Here is a 23043-nt window from a genome sequence, read left to right as displayed (position 1 = left end):
GGAATTTCACAACACTCTGGTGCAAACATGAATGACAGAAACTGTCCTTTAACCAAGTAACAGTATTTGAATCACTGCAATGAACCAAGTAATACTATTTGATTCACTGCAATGAATATTTTCCAGCAAACACCCCCACCCCAGACTATCACAGCTTGCTAATGGTAGCGTGCCTTAATGGTCTGTGCAGGGTGGAGAAGAAAACCGAGCAATCCTCTTTGAGCAAGCTGGCCTCGCGGACTCTGAGTGCAGGGCATTTCAAAGGGCCGATACAATACATGGTGTGGAAGGAAATGAAGTCTATCCTTAGCCCAGGTAAGCCTGGGTCCTGGTTATCCATAGTTAAATCAAAGTGGATTAAAGTGGATCAGGTTATAGAACTTTAAGAGTGCATGCACATGAACGCTTATACTCAGTATTAAACTTTGGCCCTGGTCACACGGGCTGGATATCGCGGGGGGGGGGAGGCGTGGCTGATTGCCCCGGAGGAAACTAACGCGCGGCCACCCGAGCACACGTCCCAGTCGAGGTCCCGTGGTTAGGGGGGAGATGCCGACCAGACGGGTCTCCTGCAGCGCAGCACAGAAGCCGCGCGGCGCGATCACACTAGCAATTGCTCTTTGTGCGCATGCGCTGTTGGGCGCTGTTGCGCAACCTGCAGAGACGGGCGCCGGATGCCACGTAAGTCCACCGGAAACGCAATCAGACTCCCGCCTTTGGCCCGCGGTTTCCGGAAACTAGTACCTCGTAAGTACTAGTTTTTTAATCCACACCTTCGGCGGGGAGCTACGGTCTCGCCACGGGAGCACTGCGCTTCCCAGATGTTGGGGTGTGATCACGCCCGGAAAATCCACGTGACTCCTGTGCCTCTCCCGCGGCAACTTTGCCGTGTGACCAGGGCCAGTGTTCATCTTAAAAGGTGCCATTCAGACTCAAACTTTGATCTGTTGTGTTAGACCGACACGGCTACCCACCTGAATCTATCTACCGGGATTCCTCTTGTTCATTAAAAAATGAAATTGGAAGCAACCTCACTTCTTTAACTCATAAAAGGGAAGTGTCAGAGGAAAGATGACTGTGCTTTTTGCTTGAGCGATAAGTTTGTTACTTGAAACATTTGTTTTTATCAGGGAGAGGAAAGACTCCTTTCCATGAAAGGACACAAGGAGGCACCCAAGTAAATGAGTGGTAATTTTAGAGAAGGAGAGCCAAGCTTGGTGAGATGCTGGGAGATCTCTTGAGGATTCTTTTGGGTTAGAAGGCTGGTGGTGGGCTTAAACCAGTAAAGAAATATAATTTAACCTACGTCATTATTGAATGCATTTTAAACCGCTTTCCTTCTGTGGAGCTCATAGCAGCATACATGGCTCTCCCTTACTCCATTTTATCCTCACAACAGCCTTGTGAGGTGGCCGAGGCTGAGAGTAACTAGACCTAGGTCACACAGTATGTTTCTTGGCTGAGTGGGGTTTGGAATCCAGGTCATCCTTGCCCAGAACTCTAACCCCTGCACAACAGAGGCTTGGTATACCATGTTTGTGCAGAGGCCCTTTTCAAAATAAGTCCCGATTCACACTTTTACAATTGCTTTAATCCCGGTGTCCCCAACCTTTTTGAGTCTGTGGGCACCTTTGGAATTCTGATACAGGGTAGTAGGCACAACCACAAAATGGCTGCCAGAGGAGGTGGAGCCAGACACACAGAGGAAGCCTAAGTGCGGGGGAGAAGAGGCGATTCTTTTAAAAAATACACTGGGAAAGAGGAGTGGAAGAGTGTAAAACCGTCCCGGTGATGGCAGGTGCCACTGAAACAACATTCCTTTAATCTGCCCAGCCGATTGGACTTCCAGCGACCAGTCAGAAGCCCTGCGGGGCAAGTGCCCCACCTGGCCCCGCCCACTTTCTAAAAACACTTGGTGGGCACTAGGAAAGGTTTGGGCAGGCACAATGGCGCCCACGGGCACCACGTTGGGGACCCCTTCTCCAATTACTCTTTGTCTTTATCAACCAGATATTTCTTTCCTGACTCTCGACCCTGCGACAGCACATCCAAACCTGGTTCTTTCTGAAGACCTGACCAGAGTAACACATGATGATTCAAAACAAGTGCTGCCAGACGCACCGGAGAGGTTCGACTGCAGCGTCTCTGTCCTGGGGTCCGAAGGGTTTGCTTCCGGGAAGCACTACTGGGAAGTGAAGGTGGAGAACAAGACCAAGTGGACCCTGGGAGTTGTAAAAGAGACCATTAACCGTAAAGGCAACTATCCACTGTCACCTAAAGCTGGCCACTGGCTTATAAAGCTAAGGAACAAGGACCAGTTAAAGGCTGTGGATATGCCTCCCCGCTGCCTCCCCCTGTCTAGCGCGCTTCGTCGAGTTGGGGTGTACCTGGATTATGAGGGAGGTCAGGTGTCCTTTTACGACGCGGAAAACCTGACTCACATCTACACTTTCACGGCTGCTTTTGCAGAGAAGCTTTACCCTTACTTCTGTCCCTGTCTGAATGATTCTGGGGAAAACAGGGATCCTCTGAAAATTGTGACTTTTGATATATAAATGGGATACGGTAAAGCTTTTTTAATTTTAAACATTTTCTTTCTTAAATCTTAAAATGTTGAATATTACGGATAACTGTACTGTACTGATTGGAATTTGTCCTTCTGCGTCGTCGCCCCCCCCCCCCCCCCCCATTCTCATAAGGACTCGTAACTTATACTTAACTCATAACAGTCTTATAACTGTTTGGCATTCCCAAATTTAAAAAATGCTAAAGTTTTCAGACATCTTTTGTCTTGCTTTGATTAAATCCAACAAATGAACAATAATCTCAGTATTACAGTTATGTTGATCAGTTCCTGAGGGGGAGATATTTATGTATACTCTTTTTCTGTCTTATCCCAGTTTTATCCTAAATAAAGGATTAATTTGGATGGATTTATAGTTATGCGTGTGGGAAATTAAGTCCTAGATTTCACCATCATCCTGTATGTACAGAGACAGATATGTGCATGTGTGGCTAGATTATAAATCAGATGGACCAATGTGCATGCAGATAGACTGACAGAGCAGATGTGTAGGTAGTTAGCTCAATAAGTCACACTTGGTGCGTTCAGACGCACCATTTGATCTGGTGTCGAGCCAGTTCAGAAACTGATTTTATACGCGCAATCACACAGTCAACATCTGCCTCCCGTTCCCAGCCATTGCTTTCCGGCTCAAATCCCCTTTAAACTGGAGTGTTTTGTTACCAGGTCCCCAAGTGGTGTTTTCCCGATTCTCCGTTTCCAGCCGCATTTCCCCCCTGTGTGATCGCTCCTCTGGTGTCTAGCCACTTCCGGTTTAAACCCCCTCCCCGCTCGAAATCTGCCCGAGGCGTCCACTTTTCGCCCGCCATTTTTAAAGCATTGGCGGTGTGCGCATAGGTGGAGCTCTGCCACCGCATTTTTAAAAACAATGTTTAAACGGTGCCTAGTTTAAACAGTGCCTAGTTTTAGCATTTAGATGAGTTCGGGATCTCACAGAGGCCATTTTCAGGGTAAACGTTTAAAGGGAAGTGTTACAGCAGTCAGGTTGGAAATCGCTGTTCTGCGCACGTGAGAAAATTTTAGTTCTACAGATGGCTGCCTGTGCGCATGTCCAAACTGAGAGAGAAAAACAACACTGATGCATGCTCCCACCTGTGGACGGCGGGGAGCAATGTGGCTGCGCAGCGATCCGGAGCAAGGAGGTGAGTGTGATTGCAATTCTCCAGATTAAAAAAAATGCATCGGGGCTGGAGCAATTTAAACCGCTCGCAGCACGCCATCTGACCGCACCCACTGTGCTGTCATACACTAACACTAAGCAGGTCAAAACCACCTCGGTGCCTGACGGGGATACTAACTAGGCGTCCACACAGAGGGTTGCCAAGTTTTCAAAGTGTTCCCATAGCTGTCCCTTTCCTAACAGTTTGATGCTGATATTGAGAGCCAAAGGGGTGTAGTGGCTAGAATGTCAGACTAGGATCTAGAAGATCCAGGTCTGAATCACCACTCACACCATAGAAGCTCGCTGGGTGAACTTGGGCCGGTCACATACCCTCAGCCTGAGCTACCTCACAGGGTTGTGAGAACAAAATGGAGGAGAGAAGAACGATTAAGCTGCTGGGGAGAATAGCAGGGTAGAAAAGATGTTAACTCGAGTGCCCTCACTTGGCAGGTATCCACAACAGTCACACAGGCCAAATTCTTTCGGTTGCCAGCACCAGGTGGGGGAATGCCTGGAGACTTTGGAGTGATGCCTGAGGAGGGCGGGGTTGGGAGAGGGAAGAGACTTCAACAGGGCACGATGTCCTACAGTCCATCTTCCGAAGCGGCCATTTTCTCCAGGCAAACTGATTTCTGTCACCTGGAGATCAGTTGTAATAACGGAAGATCTCCAGCCACCACCTGGAGCTTGGCAACCCTAGGAGCTCTTGTGGTTTGTGTGGTGGGGAATAGTGTCTGATTTCTCAGTGGGTGCACATTGTGCGTACACACAGGATCTGTGTGCATGTGAGGCAGCGATTATCACGGGGGAACGAGGCTCTGAGAAAGTAGGCGGAGCAACACCCCTCACGTTTGGCTCCAAAGAAAAGGCGGGAAAGTGGAGAGCGAAATGTTCACTGGCCGCCGGGCCTGGTTCTCCCAAAGCGTCTCCCGAGAGCTCTGTGACCTCTGGGGTGAGGGAAGCCAGGCCTCTGAGGAAGGGAGCCGCAGATTTCCCTCAGCAAGATTGACCCCAGTGTTTGCGGGGGGGGCGATGGGAGAGAGAAATGGAGGGAAAGACACATTTCTCATACAACTACTTTAAGAATAGATTTATTGAGGACTATTCAAGGCAAAAAAACCCAACACCCAGCAGTTAAAACCAGGGTCAATGCACCAGAGTTAAAGCACATGATTGGCACGACATTTCAGATTATTAGTACAATGAAAAGATTAGTAGAATATTAGTACACAATATTAGTATACATTAGTATGGAAAGCACGTATTTGCAAGCAGCCAGCAGGCTGTGGCTAGCAGTGTGGTATAGTGGTTAGTGTGTCAGACTAGTACTCAAAAGGCCCTTAAAACTCCTCGGATGACCTTAGGGCCAGTCATTCTCTCAGTATAACCTACCTCACAAGGTTGTTGTGAGGGTAAAACAGGAAGGGTGAACCAGATGTTCTGCCCTGAGCTTCTTGGCGGAATGGTGAGAGGAAAACGAGGCAGTTGAAATAAGGTGTTGTGATACAGTTTAGTAAACCTCCATGACTTCTCAAGAGACAACAAGCAAACAAACTTTATTTTACATCCTGGTCAGTTGCTAGTTTTGTGGGAGGGCCACTCTGTCCTCCATCTAACAAAGTCGACTGGGTGCACATATCCTGTTGCCATAGCCTTTCCTTGCCTTTGAGTTGGCAACTGGTAGGACGATGGTTGCCAAAACCTGGCAACCCAGGTGAACTATCCTCAGGGGGTCACATCTGACCCCAGGGCCTGCAGTTGCTGATCCCAGTTCTACAAAGACCTTGGGATGTGCAAGATTTCATTCCCCCCCATCTTCTCTTTCTAGACCAGGGGCCTGAACCTTTTTGAGCTTGGGGGGGTAGCTTTGGGATTCTGACACAATGTGATTGAGCACAGCTACAAAATGGCTGCTGCAGGAGGCGAAGCCATCCACAAGATGGCAGCTGCGGCTTACTTTTGGTTAACACAATGAAAATTCTTGTGCTGTGCTGACCAGCTGCTGCCAAAGAAATAGTTTATCAAATCTGCCCATCAAATCTGCCCCACCCCATCCGCTTCCTAAGGACGCTCGGTGGGCCCCTCGTTGGGAATCCCTGTTCTAGACCGTTGCCTTGCTTATGAGGGCTGCCTCAGAAACTGATTCCTGATTGTAAGCATGAAAGTGACTATATTACACCCCTTTCTTAGGTGGGGACGCTCTAATGCTGCCAACTGTACCACTGGCCTTTGTAGTGGTACCTTAAGCAACAGTTTGGTGCACAGCTTTTATCAGATGGTTAATGTTTATCGCTATACAGTAGGAAGTTTCAACTGCAGATTACTGTAATTCACCCACAACAGGAAGCCAGGCTGTTTGCTTTTCTGGTCTGTAGGTAACCCTAGATTTGAATGATGACACAGGCTGAAGTGAGAGATGTCATGAACAAACTGGTCTTCGATGAATTGCAGGTTGATATGACATCCAAATAAGGATGCCTTAACAAACTGAGGTTTATTTCCATCCCAGTAACTGAGATTCTTAAAACAGGATTGGTTGCCTTAGCCACCCCCAAACTATTTCAGATAGACAAAATACCTCGCAGGGTTGTTGTGAGAAGAAAATGGTCCTCACTGGGGAGAAAAGCGTGGTATAAATGAAGTGAGTCAATAAAGTCAGATTAACATAAAACCTAGTGCCATGTTAGCAGATAGAATAGGAAGTTACAGACATATAAATCTCTCTAGCAGAAGTCGCTGGAAATGCTTTTTTTAAAAAACTAGCTCTATTTCCTGTGCAGACATTGCCCCTTCCTGGACAGAGGGGATCTTGCAATGCCAATTCATTATTTGTGTAACTTCAGGCTAGGCTGTGTGGGTGAGTGTTAAGTCAAGTTCCAGCTGACTTACAGAGACCCTGTAGGGTTTTCTAGGCAAGAGACGTTCAGAGGTGGTTTGCTATTGCCTGTCTTTGCTTAGCAACCCTGGAATTCCTTGGTGGTCTCCCATTCAAAACCTAACCAGGACCAACCCTGCTTTACTTCCAAGATCTGATGGGATCAGACGAGCCTGGGCCACCTAAGGCAGGGTAGACTGTTACTACCAGGGCTCTTTTTGTAGAAAAAGCCCAGCAGGAACTCATTAGCATAATAGGCCACACCCAACAGCAGGAACTCATTAGCATACTGGGCCACACCCCTGACAGCACAGCTCATTAGCACATTAGGCCGCACCCACATGTTACCAGAAGTCTGGTCATCCAGCCACACCCACCTTTTGCTTGTTATTCTGTTTACCTTGTTTGTGGTCAAAACCCAGGGCCTTTTTTTGTAGCAGGAACTCCTTTGCATGTTAGGCCACACACCCCTAATGTAGCCAATCCTAATGAGTTTCTGCTGTTGGGTGTGGCCTGTTATGCTAATGAGTTCCTGCTGGGCGTGGCCAAATTGGGAGCCAGCCGGAACTCCGTTCCTGTGCGTTCCTGCCCAAAAGTAGCCCTGGTTACTACTACACATTATATGCCTTTGATGACAACCCTGAAGCTTCAGTTGCTGCAGAATGTAGCTGCTGACAAATGTTGAGAGACACAATTGCATTCTGCTTCTACTACATCAAAACCCAGTTGTGCTGCCTGCCTGCCTGCTTCTGAACCTAACCCTTCATGGACCAGGGACCCTCATGCTTTGTAGGTCATCTAGTCCTAGTCTAACATCCTGGCTGTCCAGTCTCTGCTTGAAAGCCTCCAGAGAGGTAGGGCATCCCATCTAACCAACTGGTTCCAGTTGTCAAACCACTCTTACCATTAGAAGAAGAAGGGATTGGATTTATACCTCGCCCTCCACTACCTGAAGGAGTCTCAGAGCGGCTTACGATCTCCTTCCCTTCCCCTCCCCACAACAGACACCCTGTGAGGTAGGTGGGGCTGAGAGAGCTCTTTCGAGAACTGCCCTTGAGAGAACAGCCCCGAGAGAACTTGTAACTGACCCAAGGTCACACCAGCAGCTGCATGGGGAGGAGTGGGGATCCAACCCGGTTCTCCCAGATTAGAGTCTGCGTTCCTAACCACTACACCAAACTAGCTTCTCCTAAAGGTCAGCTGCCCTCCTCTGAACCTGTTACAATTGGTCTATAAAGTCTTTTTTAAAATGAAGGAAAAACACTGGGCACAGATCTCCACAGGAGGGCTCTCTAATACAGAGTAGGGTGGAACCCTTACTTCTAGGGGATCTGGCTGCCATGCTTCTTCTATTCATGCAGCCTAAGATCTGTATACTAAAAGGATACACTTTTCAACATTCAATCTCTATGTTGTTAAAATTCCCCACCTCCAGTTGCCGAAGGAGGAGTGATCACAAACCACAAGGATGCTGATTACCTGTTCAGCAGTGATGCTTCCCACCCTGATACAAAAAGGTATGTTTCGCCCTGCCTGTTGGGTTCAGCTTTCATCAATACACTCGTCCCCCACCGCCATCAACACCACAAGGAGGGAAAACAAATCCCGTGAATAAATATTAATCCAGACAGGGAAATCAACAGTGTGTGATAATGCTTTTGTAAAACTGAAACGCGAGGAAAAGACTGTTCAAAGTCCAGTGTTTATAAGATAACACAGACTGGCCACCATGGAGATAACCTGCAAAGGGAAAGGGCAAGATTCAATTTTTGCCCACGTTCAGGTTCCCTCATAAGCCAGGCTGGCATGGGAGTTCATCAGATGCAGTCTGTTTTAACCGAATACCCCTGAAAGCAAAAATGTATTTTTTAAAAATGCTTTGCATATAGAAAATAAGACAAGATTTCTAGTTTAGCCTTCTTCCTCACATGCAAGTTTCTTTCTTTCTTTCTTTCTTTCTTTCTTTCTGTCTCTCTTTCTTTCTGTGGTTACGAGTGCGGACTCTAATCTGGGAGAACCGGGTTTGATTCCCCACTCCTCCACTTGCACCTGCTGGCTGACCTTGGGTCAGTCACAAGCTCTGGCACAGCTGTCCTTGAAAAACAGCAGTTTGTGTCAGAGTTCTCTCAGCCCCACCCACCTCACAGGGTGTCTGTTGTGGGGAGGGGAAGGGAAAGGAGTTCGTAAGACGCTCTGAGACTCCAAGTGAAGGGCGGGGTATAAATCCAATCTCTTCTTCTTTCTTTCTTTCTTTTTCTGTCTCTCTCTCTTTCTCCCTCCCTCCCTCCCTCCCTTCTGTCATGCAAGCCTTTAGCTGCAGATTGAACTGCCTTCACCTGGAGGTTGGCAACCCTTCATCTGGACCTCTCGTGCTGTTCCTGATGGTCTTGGGGGTCCTTTGTCCCCTAAGAGCAGCATTGGGGGGGGGGCGTTTTGGGTTGCAGTGGGGAAAAAAAATTGTGTCCCACTGGCAGAAATCCTTTCCATTTGAGGAAATTGCCACTAGATCCAAGCGTGCATACTAGTCACATGTGGCTTTCTAGAGAGGGACCTCACAAAAAGCAACTTGAATGTAGGGTTGTTGCAAACCCCAGAAAATTCCTGGAGATATGGGGAAGGGGGGATGGAGCCCTGGGACAGTGGGGTTTGGGGAGATAAGCAACCTCATAGGGCTCTTTTTGTAGCAGGAGCTCCTTTGCATATTAGGCCACACACCCCTAATGTAGCCAATCCTCCAAGAGCTTACAGAGCTCTTCTTACAGGAGCTAGTGTAAGCTCTTGGAGGATTGCCTACATTAGGGGTGTGTCGCTTAATATGCAAATGAGTACCTGCTACAAAAAGAGCCCGTCCACCTTCCAAAGCATCCACTGATCTCTATAGCCTGGAGACCAATTGTAATTCTGGGAGGTTGCCAGGCCCTAGACTGGCAACCTACGTTGGAAGTCAAGTGTTTATATATTAATTTAAAACAATAATGGAAAACAAATGCACTGAATTGTTTTCTCCTTATTCTTAACATTATATTCCTCCTCTTCTTCCTCCTCCAGGATACACGAGAGCTTAGATTATCTAGAAGACAGAATTGAAGTTTTTCATTCCTTTTACCTCCATTCAAGTGCCAACTCTGAAATTAAAACTGCGGTCCCACTGGGACACTTCCTCCTCCCGCCTGCCTGCATACAAGAAGGTTAGTGTGGGGTGGGGGGATATCTCTCTATGTGTGGAAACTAATTGTCTAAAAAGTTACATCCAGTGAGCAGTTCAAATATACCCAAGAGCATAAAGATTTTTTTTTTGTTATGTGGTGCATGAAGGATTCCACTTGGAAACACATATATGCCGTGTGAAAATACAGGTGTAACTGTACTGTCATCATACCTACCAATGGGGGCTAATATATTAGGAACTGGAGGAAAAAGAAAGATATATTTTTTAAAAAATTAAATGTCATAAGCCACTCGGAATAAGGAAACAAATATATCTATCTTGCAAATGACATCTATGAACCTGCAACATACCACATCCAAAATATATCTGGTGAGCTGGGATCATGTTCTTTTAAGAGTTTTACACAAATGCAGGGCTATTTTTGGGCAGGAACGCACAGGAACGGAGTTCCGGCTAGATCCCAAGTTGGCCACGCCCAGCAGGAACTCATTAGCATAATAGGCCACACCCAATAGCAGAAACTCATTAGGATTGGCTACATTAGGGCTGTGTGGCCTAACATGCAAAGGAGTTCCTGCTACAAAAAAAGGCCCTGGGTTTTGACAACAAACAAGGTAAACAGAATAAGAAGGGAAAGGTGGGTGTGGCTGGATGACCACACTTCTGGTAACATGGGGGTGCGGCCTAATGTGCTAATGAGTGGTGCTGCCGGGGTGTGGCCTAATATGCTAATGAGTTTTGCTGTTTGGTGTGGCCTATTATGCTAATGAGTTCCTGCTGGGCTTTTTCTACAAAAAGAGCCCTGCGACAAATGCAAAGAGTCTTCTGTCAGGAAAAGTTGTATTTATATCCTTCGGAAATACGCACTGCATGTAGAACCACAACATGTAGGGTTGTCAACCTCCAGGTGGTGGCTGGAGATCTTTTGGGATTAAAAATGATCTCCAGGCGACAGAGATGAGTTCCCCTGGAGAAAATGGCTGCTTTGGAAAGCGGGATGTCTGGCATTATACCCCACTGAAGTCATATCACTCCCCAAACCCCGCCTCCTCAGCAGTGTTCCCTCTAAGCTGAGTTAGCATGAGCTAGCTCACTGCTTTTTATCCTCCGGCTCACAAACTTTTATCTTAGCTCAGGAAGGAGGGCTCCAGAGCAAACTAATTGATGCAGTAGCCAGATTGCTCGTTCACAAGTTCAATGCCAGGAGCTCACAAAGTAGGATTTTTGCTCACAAGACTCCACAGCTTAGAGGGAACATTGCTCCTCAGGCTTCACTCCCAAAATCTCCAGGTATTTCCCAACCCAGAGCTGGCATCCCTACAAATGAATTAATTGTTGTGTGGTACTGTGCTGTCTACAGTGTATTTATTTTTCTCGAAAGGGGGGGGGGGCTCGTGTAAAATGCAACTGATGAATATTTTTACATTCAATACAGAAATCAGGGGGGAAATTGGCAGTTTTATATGGGAGCAAATAACTGAGCCTCCGAGGCCTCAGGTAAGCAGAATACTTTGCTTGTAAACAGTTTTTTAAATGTGTGTACTTTAAGATTTTCTCTATTTTGGTTTGTTAATTTTGTTATTTGAAGTCTGGTGTTTGTGTATGCACTTTGGAAGGTGGCCTAGTTTGAAATCATTGTGATTGTATTTTCTTCCTTCCTTTCCTTACCAGAATAACTGTAGTGCAAGAGTCCCCAATCTCTTTGAGACTGTGGGCACATTTGGGATTCTGAGACGAGGGGTCAGGGTGCAACTATAAAATGGCTGGTGCAGGATGCAAGGCCAGAGGCGAAGGCACACATACAAAAAGGAAGCCCAAGCACAGGGGAGAAGGGGGGTAATTAAAAAAAACCCCCAAACCATTGGGAAAGAGAAGTGAGAGAATAAAACCAACACTACAACTGCTACCAAAATGTTACTTTAATCTGTGAAGCCAATCAGATCGCCAATGGCCAATCAGAAGCCCTGCTGGTCAACAGCTTTGCCTGGTCCCACCTACTTTCTAAAATCACTTGGTAGCAGGGGCATAACCAGAATTTTTTTGTTGGTGGGGTGCAGGGAAATCTGGGGGGGGGACAGTAGGGATGCCAAGTGGGGGTGGGTGGCAGGTAAACCCCCACTTTGGAGGCCCGATTTCCGCCACCGCGGAATCAGGCCCCAGGGGAACTCCGCCTCCGAAGTTTTCCCTCCGACGATCGGGGCCACGCCCCCAATGTGATCAACATCGCACGTCACTTCCGGGACGTGCTGACGGTGCGCGCGCGCGCGCATGTGCGTCGGAGGAGAGCTCCCGGAGCCCGGCAACGCTCCCCCACTGGTAAGGATATTCGACTTGGCAACCCTAGGGGGCAGGCTGGCCAAACCTGCGTACTCGGCTTGCAGCTCTGGCTCCACTGCGACCTCTAGTCTTCCTCTAGTTCAACTGGAGAGACTCGATTCTGAGCTGCTTCTCTGTGCAAGCCGGGGTGTGCGTGTGATCTCCGACTCTATTTTGCATTTTGTAATTTTATTTTTATTTAATTATTTTGCATTTCTAAAAACTTATTTATTCCTCAGCCTGGGGGGAAAAAATGAGACTGAAGCTTCCCTGACTGTGCCTGGGGTCATTTTGGAACACCCACATGCATCTTACACTTCGGGTTTTTTAAAAATGAATTTCTAAAAAAAAAAGGTCTGAGGGGGCAGCACTCACCTGTGGTGGGCATTGCCTCCATATGCCCCCTCCGTGGCTACGGGCCTGCTTGGTAGGCACCAGGAACAGTGTTGGTGGGCACTATGGCACCCACGGGCACCACGTTGGGGAACCCTGCTGTAGTGTTTAGAAGAATGCGCTGTGAATCCTGAGGTCCCTGGTTCAAATCCTGCCTCTGCCACAAACACAGTCTGTGACTCTAGACAAGCCTCTGTCCTTCGATTTTCATATGTAACAGGGGACCAATTATATTACTGTAAGAATTGCAGAAACATAAAGTGTGCATGTGAAGTAGAAAAGAGCAAGAGTCCAGTAGCACCTTAAAGACTAACAGAATTTGTGGCAGGATATGAGCCTTTGTGAGTCACTGATCACTTCTTCAGATGCCAGATACCGGGGGACTCTGCATTTTTGCACAGAACAAACCACGGCACAGCAATGACCAGTGTTCCCTCTAAGCTGAGTTGGTGTGAGCCAGCTCACAGTTTTTTAGCCTCCAGCTCACAGATTTTTGATCTAGCTCAGGAAGGATGGCCTCAAAGCAAACTAATTTATGCAACAACCAAATGGCTTGCTCACAACTTCGATGCCCGTAGCTCACAAAGTAGGATTTTCGCTCACAAGACTCCACAGCTTAAGAGGGAACATTGGCAATGACCCCCCCTCCCCATTTGTTGGCTGTCAATGGCAACCCCATGGGGTTTTCAAGGCAAAAGATGATCAGAGATGGTGCTCAGCTTTTGGGATCTGACAAGATCAGGCTAGCCTGGGCTATCCAGGTCAGGGCAATGATTCTTCCATCGAGAGTTAAAAGACTCCACTGTTGTAACAGGCAATATTCTGTGGATTTAATAGTGGTATATAGACATTAGTTGAGGATAAAAATGACTATTTAATGGGACCAGATTTCTCAGCGTTCTTATAAAAATCACATCATGAGTTTTGTGCAGAGTTTTAATGATAATTAGTCAACGTCCACAGCCGAGTGCACCTGTTGAAACAAGCCAGGCCGGGAACGACCAAGACCTAAATGACTCCAGAGGGTTGGAGAGAAGGTACGTTTCCCTTCCGTTGAGATTGCTGGTTGACTCTTGGGTTGGGCACTGGTAGGGTCATGGCTTCAGTGATCACCTGAGAAGGATCACCTGTCCTGATCTCCCTGGAGGAAGGGCGGCATTTAAAAAATCAAGATGTGCATATGGACAAGAGACTGGGGACAAAAATTATTTTCTCAGTTTGATCACCTCAGAGTTATATGGACGGCTTCAAGCGGGAATTAGACAAGCATATGGAGCAGAGGTCCATCAGTGGCTATTAGCCACAAGGTATAGATAGGGGCTCTGGGGCAAGTGATGCTCTGTCATCTTGGTGCTTGGGGGGGGTCAACAGTGGGAGGGCTTCTAATGTCCTGGCCCCACGGGTGGACCTCCTGATGGCACTGGTATTTCTAGTCCACTGTGTGATATAGAGTGTTGGACTGGATAAGCCTTTGGCCTGATCCAACATTGGCATCTCTTATGTTCTTATTAAGGGTTGGCAGTGCGCCGCACTTTGATCCAGGAAGTCTTTACAGATTAATTCCGATTGTTGGTTCTATCTCTGAGGGGGAAAATTGAACCAAACAAAACAGAAGTCTGTCCGGTGGCACCTTAAAGACGAACAACATTTTTCCCATGCATGAGTTTCTGCAATTTTGTGTAAAACTGTTTTTAACAGGGTTTTTTTCTCCTATTGTATCTGAACTTGTGAGCTCTGTCTCACAAAAAGGCTGACAATGAAGGAGCTGTGCCACTGGACCCAAATGAAGAAATTGAAATTGTTCAATATTTTCTATTCCTTGGCTCCATCATCAATCAAAAGGGAGACTGCAACCGAGAAGTCTAAAGGAGATTGAGACTCGAAACGGCAGCTGTGAAGGAGCTAGAAAAGATTCTTAGGTATAAGCAGGGCTTTTTTTGTAGAAAAAGCCCAGCAGGAACTCATTAGCATAATAGGTCACACCCAACAGCAGAAACCCATTAGCATATTAGGCTACACCCATGACAGTGCAGCTCATTAGAATATTAGGCCACACCCCCATGCCTTCCCTTGGCTTGCCTGGGTGCCTCATGGCTGTGGGGAGCCCGGGAAAGCCCTCCCTTAAAGGGAAGGGAAGGCTGTCTAAACTGCCTTCCCTTGGCTTGGCCAAGCAAGCCAGCCCTTGGACAGGCTGGGGAAGGCATGGGGAGGCATTTAAATGCCTCCCCGATCCTTCCAGGGCCCTGCCTGGCCCGCCTGCCTCGGAGTCGCCGGGGGGGGGGTCACTCTCCAGGCCTTCCCTCTGTAGCCACGCACGCAGAGGTTTTGGCTGTAGTGGGTGTGGCCAACTTTGAAGCTAGCCGGATCTCCTGTGTGTTCCTGCCCAAAAATAGCCCTGGGTATAAGGGTGTGTCACTGGTGACCAAGATCAAGTTAATTCGTGCCGTGGTATTCCCCATTTCTATGGATGGGTGTGAAAGTTGGGCAAGGAAGAAAACTTACAGGAAGAAAGTTGATTCCTTTGAAACGAGGAGCTGGAGGAGAGCTTTACAGATACCGTCAACCACCAAAATGACAAATCAGTGGGTTCTAGAACAAATCAAGCCTGAACTCTCCCTTGAAGGTAAAATGACTAAACTGAGGCTATCGTACTTTGGTTGCATCGTGAGAAGACTCACTGGAAAAGACAATAATACTAGGAAATGTGGAAAGTAGCAGGAAAAGCGGAAGACCCAACGGGAGATGGATTGACTCAATCAAGGAAGGCACGTCCATCAGTCTGCAAAACCCGAGCATGGCTGTTAATGACAGGGCATTTTGGAGGACATTAGTTTATAGTGTCGCCATGCCGAAAGTGACTTTATGGCACTTAACGCACACAGACGCAGACACACAGTCTTTTAGGTGCCACTGGACAGACGTCTGTTTTGTTTTGCTGCAACAGACTCACGCAGTTACCCCACTGGATCCAACTGATCAAAATGGATTTTTGGCTGGTTTGGCACCTGTTGTTTACTCCCGCAATTAAACTTCTTGATGTTTAAGAACGTATCCCGTTACACTTGATGCTCGACACTGCCGTGTATGCATTTGCATTGTTTGTAATGTTATATATGCACAGGGGTCATTTCGTAGAAAAAGAGGTGCAGGAGCTCATTAGCATAACTTATTTGCATATGCCACACCCCCTGACATCACCGGAAGTGTGTCAGAAGGCAACACCCACCGCTCATGCGCCACTGGACTGTTTTGGATTGCTAGCTATTGAGGGGGGGGGGGACGTGCAGATCTGCCCTAGCAGAGGAGAGAGAGCCTGCTCTGACTGAGGGCTGCTGGGAGCAGGGGGTGGGGCTTGTTGCATGTGCCCGCCCCCTGGGCTCTTTACTGCCGGAGCTCCGCTCCTGTGTGCTCCTGCAGGAAATGATCCCTGTATATGCATCATATTCTGTCCAGTGGTGTATACAATCCTAAACAGAGTTATACCCAGTTAGGGGAGACGCTGTGGCTCAGAGGTGGAGCATCTGCTTGGCCTGCAGAAGGTTCCAGGTTCAGTCCCCTGCTTTTCCAGTTAAAAGGACCAGGTAGCTGGGTGATGGGCAAGACGTTGACCTGAAGCCCTGGCTCAGTGGTAGAGCATCTGCTTGGCCTGCAGAAGGTCCCAGGTTCAATCCCCCAGCATCTCCAGTTAGCAAGGATCAGGTAGTAGGTGATGAGAGAGACCTCAGCCTGAAACCTTGGAAAGCCGCTGCCAATCTGAGTAGACAATACTGGCTCTGATGGACCAAGGCTCTGATTCAATATAAGACAAAAGTGGACAATCACGACCTAATCAGAGAACAAATGTAAAGAAAACAGTCGCGAGAGTCTGACCCACAGATCAAGCAGTCAACAAATGACCAGAATGAATGCGAAATATATAATCCCTTCGGAAAATGGTTCCCCATGATAGTAAAGATAACCTTTGATAACTTTAATTGGGAAAGCATCAATAAAGCTAGATATAAAATAATGATTTACAGTTGACAAGTTATAAGTTTATCACTCTGTATTCTGTATTCTGAAAGAATGTAGGTTGTTATGAGATAGAAACCTTATAGTGGCTGCGGTCACACGCAACATTAGCCACGCAAGAGATACGGAAGACAGGCGGAGTTTCCGGGCGCGATCTCACCAGCACATCTGGGGAGCGTAGCGCTTCCGTGGCACAACCGAGGCTTCCTCCCGAAAACGCGCAGGAAAAAACTAGTACCTCGGAGGTACTAGTTTCCGGAAACTGCGGGGCAAGGGCGGGCGTCTGATCGCGTTTCCGGTGGCATCCGGCGCCCGCCCATGTCCCCTTGTGAAGAAGGGTTTTTTTCCCCCAAGTCTCCGTGGTTGCGCACACGCACCCAACAGAGCATGCGCATTCGTAGTGTACACAGAAAAAGAAGCCCAGTTCGCCGCGCGCTTCTTTGTTGCGCGCAGGCATGTGTTGTGATCGACGCCTCTCCGTAACTACGGAAGCTCCACGGTACCTCCACAGAACCTCCACAGGAGGTATGATCACTTTACTGCATGTTAGTTTGCCCTGGGGCAAACAGCCACGCTTCTCCCCCGCAGTTTCCTGTGCGTGTGACCGGGGCCAGTATTCTTTTTTTCCCCTTCTCTAAGTGAAGTAACCTATATTTGTGTATTATAATGCTGAATTCTGTATTCCTTTTGAAAAAGAATAAAAATTGTTTGGGGGGAAAAAATCAAGCAGTCAACAAGACTTGCAAAGAAAACGTTTTCTGTATATTATGGTCAACAAGCACTACAACACAATAAACAAATTCCTTCAAATCATAAGACTAGGATTTTCTGATCTGTTTTCTTTACATGTGTTCTCTGATTCAATATAAGGCAGCTTCCCATGCATTCACCCTTCTAAGTCGATTGAAAGCAATGGCCTCGGAAGGGTGTTACTCTGCTTGGAATAGGACTGTTTGATTCTCGGTTGGCAAACTGATGAGGAAAGGAACATCAGCATAAAGTGAAATCTCATTTTTGGTAAAATGCAAAAGAAATCACTCGACTAGCAAAAATAACACAGTTTGCTGTCATTACAGTGAAGACCATCAAACCCCAGGACCACCAGAAAGAACGAGACTGGCCTACGTTCCCCTGCAGGATTATCCAGCCAGTAACATGGTGACAGGTAAAAAGGGGGTGTTTTTGTTTTTAGGAATTACCACTGTTTAATGTAATGAAATCTGTCTAACATACTCATTACGCAAAAAGTGTGGGTTTTGTTTTAGCTTGACTGATACTGCAAACCTACGCAGAGTTACTCCAGTCTAAAAATCCACTGAAATAAACTTGCTTAGACTGCAGAAGAACAAATTATTTTTAAATCTGTCCGCATCCCTTTCAACAACAAGCTCCCATCCCTGAAACAGAAGTGAAAGCTTGTTTCTAAAGAAAGTCTTAGGTAGGGCAAGTTTGTGTTCAAGGTGGGTGCAGCCACCTGGTCTTGTTCCAGTCCTACCCAAGTGAAGGGAGCGGGTGGGGTTGGGGGCTTCAGCAAGTTGAGGAGGGGATGCCCATCCATGCGTCCTCCTTCAGAAGACCACGCACACACAGGATGGTTTGCAGAGTTCCTCTTTATTTGGTTAGGTCTTGCTTTCCAGAATCCTCCCACACAGGGTAGTTGCTCCACTCCCTGCAACTGGCTTCCCTGGTTCCCTCACCCGCTGCACGCCGTTGGTTCTCTGCCTACTCTGCTACTAGGTAAAACAAATTAAGCATTAACCGTGAAGCTCAACAGTACATTCAGAATGATGTCACTTCTGTAGAAATATTTACAGCCAATAATAAGGTCTTATCTTAGGCACAAGGTCCTAATCTAATATACTTATTACAAAGACAACTGAGACAAACAACGGCGTTCTAATAATCATTCCCTTTGCATATTATTCATCGGGTTTGTCTGTTGTTGTTGATTCCACACAATCTTGAAGTACTGAGGGCTGTGGTAAAATAACATTCTTAATAAACTACATAAAAACATAAAGAAGTTTTCCTTTACAATAAGGAGCATTTTACATTTTATAAACTCACCAATATTTCAAGGTTCTTAGTACTAGTTCATATACTATATTGGTGCCACACTACATTACATTACATTACACATTGGATTTCTATACCGCCCCTTTCCGTAGACTCGGGCGGTTTACATAGTTTGTACAGTTTTTCTAACCTAGGGGCACATAGACAGGGGAGGTGAATTCCTTACCCAGGCACCCCCTATTTTCGGCAGGGCCTTCTTTCCTTCTTAGCTTTTTTCCACGGCGGTTCTTGCTTGGTGCTGGCGATGTTTTTACTGATGCAGGTCTTTCAGGTCTTTGCTAGACTATTGCATTTAAGTTCTAAAAGGAAACATACAAGCATATTGTAAACCTAGTCACATCATAGTTTAATACTGGCGATTCCCAGTCTACTGACCTTCCACAGCCTGCAGTTCAGTGTCTTAACCACTTGAGCCACTGCAGCTCCAACTCACATTTAGCGTAATATAAAAACACAAAGAATTGTAAAATTACACACGGTGGTTTAGTGTTTTACTTAGTCACATACACCGTGGTCTGGGTTCTTACAATTACTCTGCCACTAGGACCTGATCAGCTGACTTGGATCTGTCTAGAGTGCCTTCCGCCTACATCCTCTCCTTGTCATTCCCCTCCTGTTGGCTTCCTGTACCAGGGTGGGGCAATGCCCCCCCCCCGACCCCTCCATTCGGACTCCAGCCACAGGCATTATAATATGTGCATGAGACAAAAATAAGGCCAAGGCTGAGGGCGCAAGTAAAGAAAAATATATTTTATTACTTGACTAAAAAAAGAGGAGGGTGATTTTGAGTGATGAAATATATTTTTTACTTTTTTCCCTTTATCTGCCTCATTGGCCTTGGCCTGATTTTATCTCTTGGTGACTGGTGTGCAGTGTTCCCTCTAAGCTGAGTTAGTGTGAGCTAGCTCACAGTTTTTTAGCCTCCAGCTCACACATTTTTGTCTCAGCTCAGGAAGGGATGGCTCCAGAGCAAACTAGTTTATGCAGAAGCCAAATCACTGACTCACAACTTTAATGCCAGTAGCTCACAAAGTAGAATTTTTGCTCATAAGACTCCACGGCTTAGAGGGAACATTGCTGGTGTGGCCCTTTTATTTTCTCATAATCATAATATTTGTGACAATGATTTCTTTCTTCTAGCTTAGGTTTCTTTCTTTGGTCCTCCTGTATTTTTTAAAAATAACAGCTCTGAAACCAACTGCATGGCATTGTGCACGTCAAAGGTGTACCCCTTTGTGTTTACCTAATAGGTTATGACTCTGCTAAAGAGATGAAGAAATATCTTGGCGAGATACGGGATTTCATTCCTGGACGCTCTGGTTACTTGGTGTACTGTATACAGAATGAAACTAGTTTCTTCTCTGATAGGAAACCAAGCTTGAAACGAAAGTTATAAACAACATTTACTTTCTTACGAAGAACACACTCTGCTTCTAAATAGTCTTCCTTGTGGTTTGTGTTCTCATCCTGCCAAGTTTTCTTTTACTCTGAATTTTGCTACTGGAAGGGCTGCCAAATGCTTTGCACTGCTTTTGCTCTGTATCTAACTGATTTGTGATATTTCCTATGTCTCAATAGTCTTCAGTTTCATTATCAAAAATCTTTTGTTACATTTTATTCTCTTAGAAATACACACAATTGTGCTTCAGTGGGTTCGTCCTGGCTTCTGTTTTATAACTGGAAGTTCGGATCTTGGAACATTCTAAGCCAAATGACAGCGGTTTCAGTTAGCACTGCCAGGTCCCTCCTGGCCACCATCGGGATATTTTATTTATTTTTATTTATTATTCACATTTCTATCCCAGATAAAACAGTAAAAACAATACAAAATATTAAATTATAATCCCATTAAAACAGATTTTGATACTTCTCTCAGCTACTTTACAATTTCTAAAAGCAAGATGGCCGCATCCTAACCATCCCGTTCTCACCCATAGTGCAGCGATTAAAGGGCCCAGATGTACTTGCCCCCATCCTGATGTCCGTATATGGGGGTTAGGTGGTAACTAATGTGATAGTAGTGCACTAGTGGTGCACTAGTGGTGGCGGCTCCTATTCAAAAGCCTGGCAGAAGAGCTCCGTCTTGCAGGCCCTGCGGAACTGTGCTAGGTCCCGCAGAGCCCTGATCTCCTCTGGGAGCTCGTTCCACCAGATAGGAGCCGCCACCGAGAATGCCCTATTCCTGGTCATGGTAAGTCTAATAGAACGGGATAAGGGGCAGGGTTGCCACATCCAGGTTGGGAAAGTCCCGGAGATTTGGGGATGGAGCCTGGGGAGGACGGGGACCTCAGTGGGGTACAAGGCCATGGAATCCACCCTTCAAAGCATCCCTTTTCTCCAGGGGAACTGATCTCTGCAGTCTGGAGATGGACTGTAATTCTCCCTTTCTCACAATACAAGAACTCGTGGGCACTCAAGGAAATCGCTGAGCAGTTGGGTTAGAACAGATAAAAGGAAGTCCTTCTTCACCCAAAGGGTGATTATCACATGGAATTCACTGCCACAGGAGGTGGGGGCGGCTGCAAGCATGGACGGCTTCAAGAGGGAATTGGATAAACATATGGAGCAGAGGTCCATCAGTGGCTATTAGCCACAAGGTATAGATAGGAAGTCTCGGTCTGGGGCAAGTGATGCTCTGTATTCTTGGTGCTTGGGGGGGGGCAACAGTGGGAGGACTTCTAGTGTCCTGGCCCCACTGGTGGACCTCCTGATGGCACCTGGTATTTTTGGCCACTGTGTGACAGAGTGTTGGACTGGATGGGCCATTGGCCTGATCCACCACTGGCTTCTCTTATGTTCTTATGGAGGATCCCCGGGTGATCTTGAGACTGACATCCCTATTTTCAGTATTGCTTCTTGACTACTCATTCAAGTCTCTAGTACTGAATTATAAATTGGCTTCCGGGTTGCTGACTGTTTGCAAAGACCCTTTCCGATCAAGACAGCAAGAAGCATTCTGGCTAAGTGAAGGACAGGATCAGATCAGATCAGAAGTCTGAGCAGTTGTTCTTGAGCCTTCTGCCAAAATTCCCAAAGTTAACTCATAACTACGGCCTCTAGATGGCGCCCTTTGATAAAGTAGGAGTAATTTAAAAAATGGGGCTTACGGGCAGGATAACTGCAGGATTCCACAAGAGATACTTCTAAGTATCCAAAGAGTCACATCAGAATTTTATCAATGTGATACGAAGATGAGGAAAAGGGCCAGTTTAAAGCAGAAATTCAATGGTAACTAATTTGGCTCTTGGGAGATGGCGGGGGAGGGAGAAGCAAACTGCAGAATACATACCAGAATGGGTGTTGGTGGGGGCCGTGGGCACATTGTTGACCACCCCTGCTCTAAAGCATTTCTAAGAAGAACTTTAGTCCCATAACCATTTGGGAAATATGTTGGTTCTAATTTTTTAAAAATTAGCTCTTTCTGGGCAAGCAACAAGCTGTCATCCTCTGTGGCGATGAAAGAACAAAGGAATCCCTGTCCACGACTGTGGTCCGTTCAAGAAGATGAAGGAGAAATCAACAAGAAAATAGTTTGATTGCTGAAGTTACATCTGAGCAGAACCCGATGTAGGAAAGTGGGAACTCATCATTTGTCTTAACACGTACAAGAGCTTCTGAGAGAATTCACTGCCCTTGATGGTGAGCTAGGCTTGGCTATTGGGAATCGGCATCACTTTTTTCCATGGTAGGAAAATCAGTTCCCCTACATGGGGGAATTCACTGCCACAGGAGGTGGCGGCGGCTACAAGCATGGACGGCTTCAAGAGGGAACTGGATAAACATACGGAGCAGAGGTCCATCAGTGGCTATTAGCCACAAGGTATAGATAGGAACTCTCGGTCTGGGGCAACTGATGCTCTGTATTCTTGGTGCTTGGGGGGGGGGGCAACAGTGGGAGGACTTCTAGTGTCCTGGCCCCACTGCTGGACCTCCTGATGGCACCTGGTATTTCTGGCCACTGGGTGACAGAGTGTTGGACTGGATGGGCCATTGGCCTGATCCAACATTGGCTTCTCTTATGTTCTCTTATGTCCTTATGTACTGCCTACAGGCTTATTTCACACAGGCATCTAAAATTTTGGCCGGCCTCATCTCTGTGCCGAATCCCAAAGGATGGCCTTTGTGGACCTTTCTTTTCAAGAGAGTGGTTTTGGACTTTTGTGAGTACCAGGGCTTTTTTTGTAGAAAAAGTCCAGCAAGAACTCATTAGCATAATAGGCCACACCCAGCAGCAGAAACTCATTAGCATATTAGGCCATGCCCCCTGACAGCACAGCTCATTAGCACATTAGGCCGCACCCCCATGTTACCAGAAGTGTGGACATCCAGCCACATCCACCTTTTGCTTCTTATTCTGTTTACCTTGTCTGTTGTCAAAACCCAGGGCTTCTTTTGTAGCAGGAACTCCTTTGTGTGTTAGGCCACACACCCCTAATGTAGCCAATCCAAATGAGTTT

At 46.7% G+C, this 23043-nt stretch overlaps 2 protein-coding genes across 2 annotated transcripts in view; both read left to right on the top strand.

Annotated features, from left to right (window-relative positions):
- TRIM69 (tripartite motif containing 69) overlaps nt 1-2574 on the top strand; it is a 9482-nt gene extending 6908 nt beyond the window's left edge. The window contains exons 4-5 of the mRNA XM_015406898.1: nt 155-315; nt 2011-2574. Of these exons, the coding sequence (XP_015262384.1) occupies nt 155-315; nt 2011-2555 (706 nt within the window). The 3' untranslated portion in view covers nt 2556-2574. The remainder of the gene's footprint in view (nt 1-154; nt 316-2010) is intronic.
- A 2060-nt stretch (nt 2575-4634) lies between these two features.
- On the top strand, nt 4635-19982 carry LOC107106711 (chromosome unknown open reading frame, human C15orf43). Its single transcript, XM_015406892.1, has 7 exons — nt 4635-4698; nt 8057-8138; nt 9670-9809; nt 11226-11287; nt 13463-13536; nt 17587-17675; nt 19837-19982. Exons 1-7 carry the CDS (start codon nt 4635-4637, stop codon nt 19980-19982), a joined length of 657 nt encoding a protein of 218 aa, XP_015262378.1.
- The last annotated feature ends 3061 nt before the right edge of the window (nt 19983-23043 follow it).

This window comes from Gekko japonicus, unplaced genomic scaffold (genome assembly GCF_001447785.1).
Source record: "Gekko japonicus isolate JY-2015 unplaced genomic scaffold, Gekko_japonicus_V1.1 scaffold1207, whole genome shotgun sequence".
Classification (NCBI taxonomy): Eukaryota; Metazoa; Chordata; class Lepidosauria; order Squamata; family Gekkonidae; genus Gekko; species Gekko japonicus.
The sequence above is the reverse complement of the archived record's forward strand: the minus strand, read 5'-3'. Positions and strand labels throughout refer to the sequence as shown.

What these genes read in the sequence shown, in the direction of transcription:
- LOC107106711 (XM_015406892.1), top strand. Translation starts at nt 4,635, where the DNA reads ATGTTCACTGGCCGCCGGGCCTGGTTCTCCCAAAGCGTCTCCCGAGAG. An exon ending in AGAGCTCTGTGACCTCTGGG is followed by an intron (nt 4,699 to 8,056) that starts GTGAGGGAAGCC and finishes CCCCACCTCCAG; the next exon opens with TTGCCGAAGGAGGAGTGATC. An exon ending in TCCCACCCTGATACAAAAAG is followed by an intron (nt 8,139 to 9,669) that starts GTATGTTTCGCC and finishes TTCCTCCTCCAG; the next exon opens with GATACACGAGAGCTTAGATT.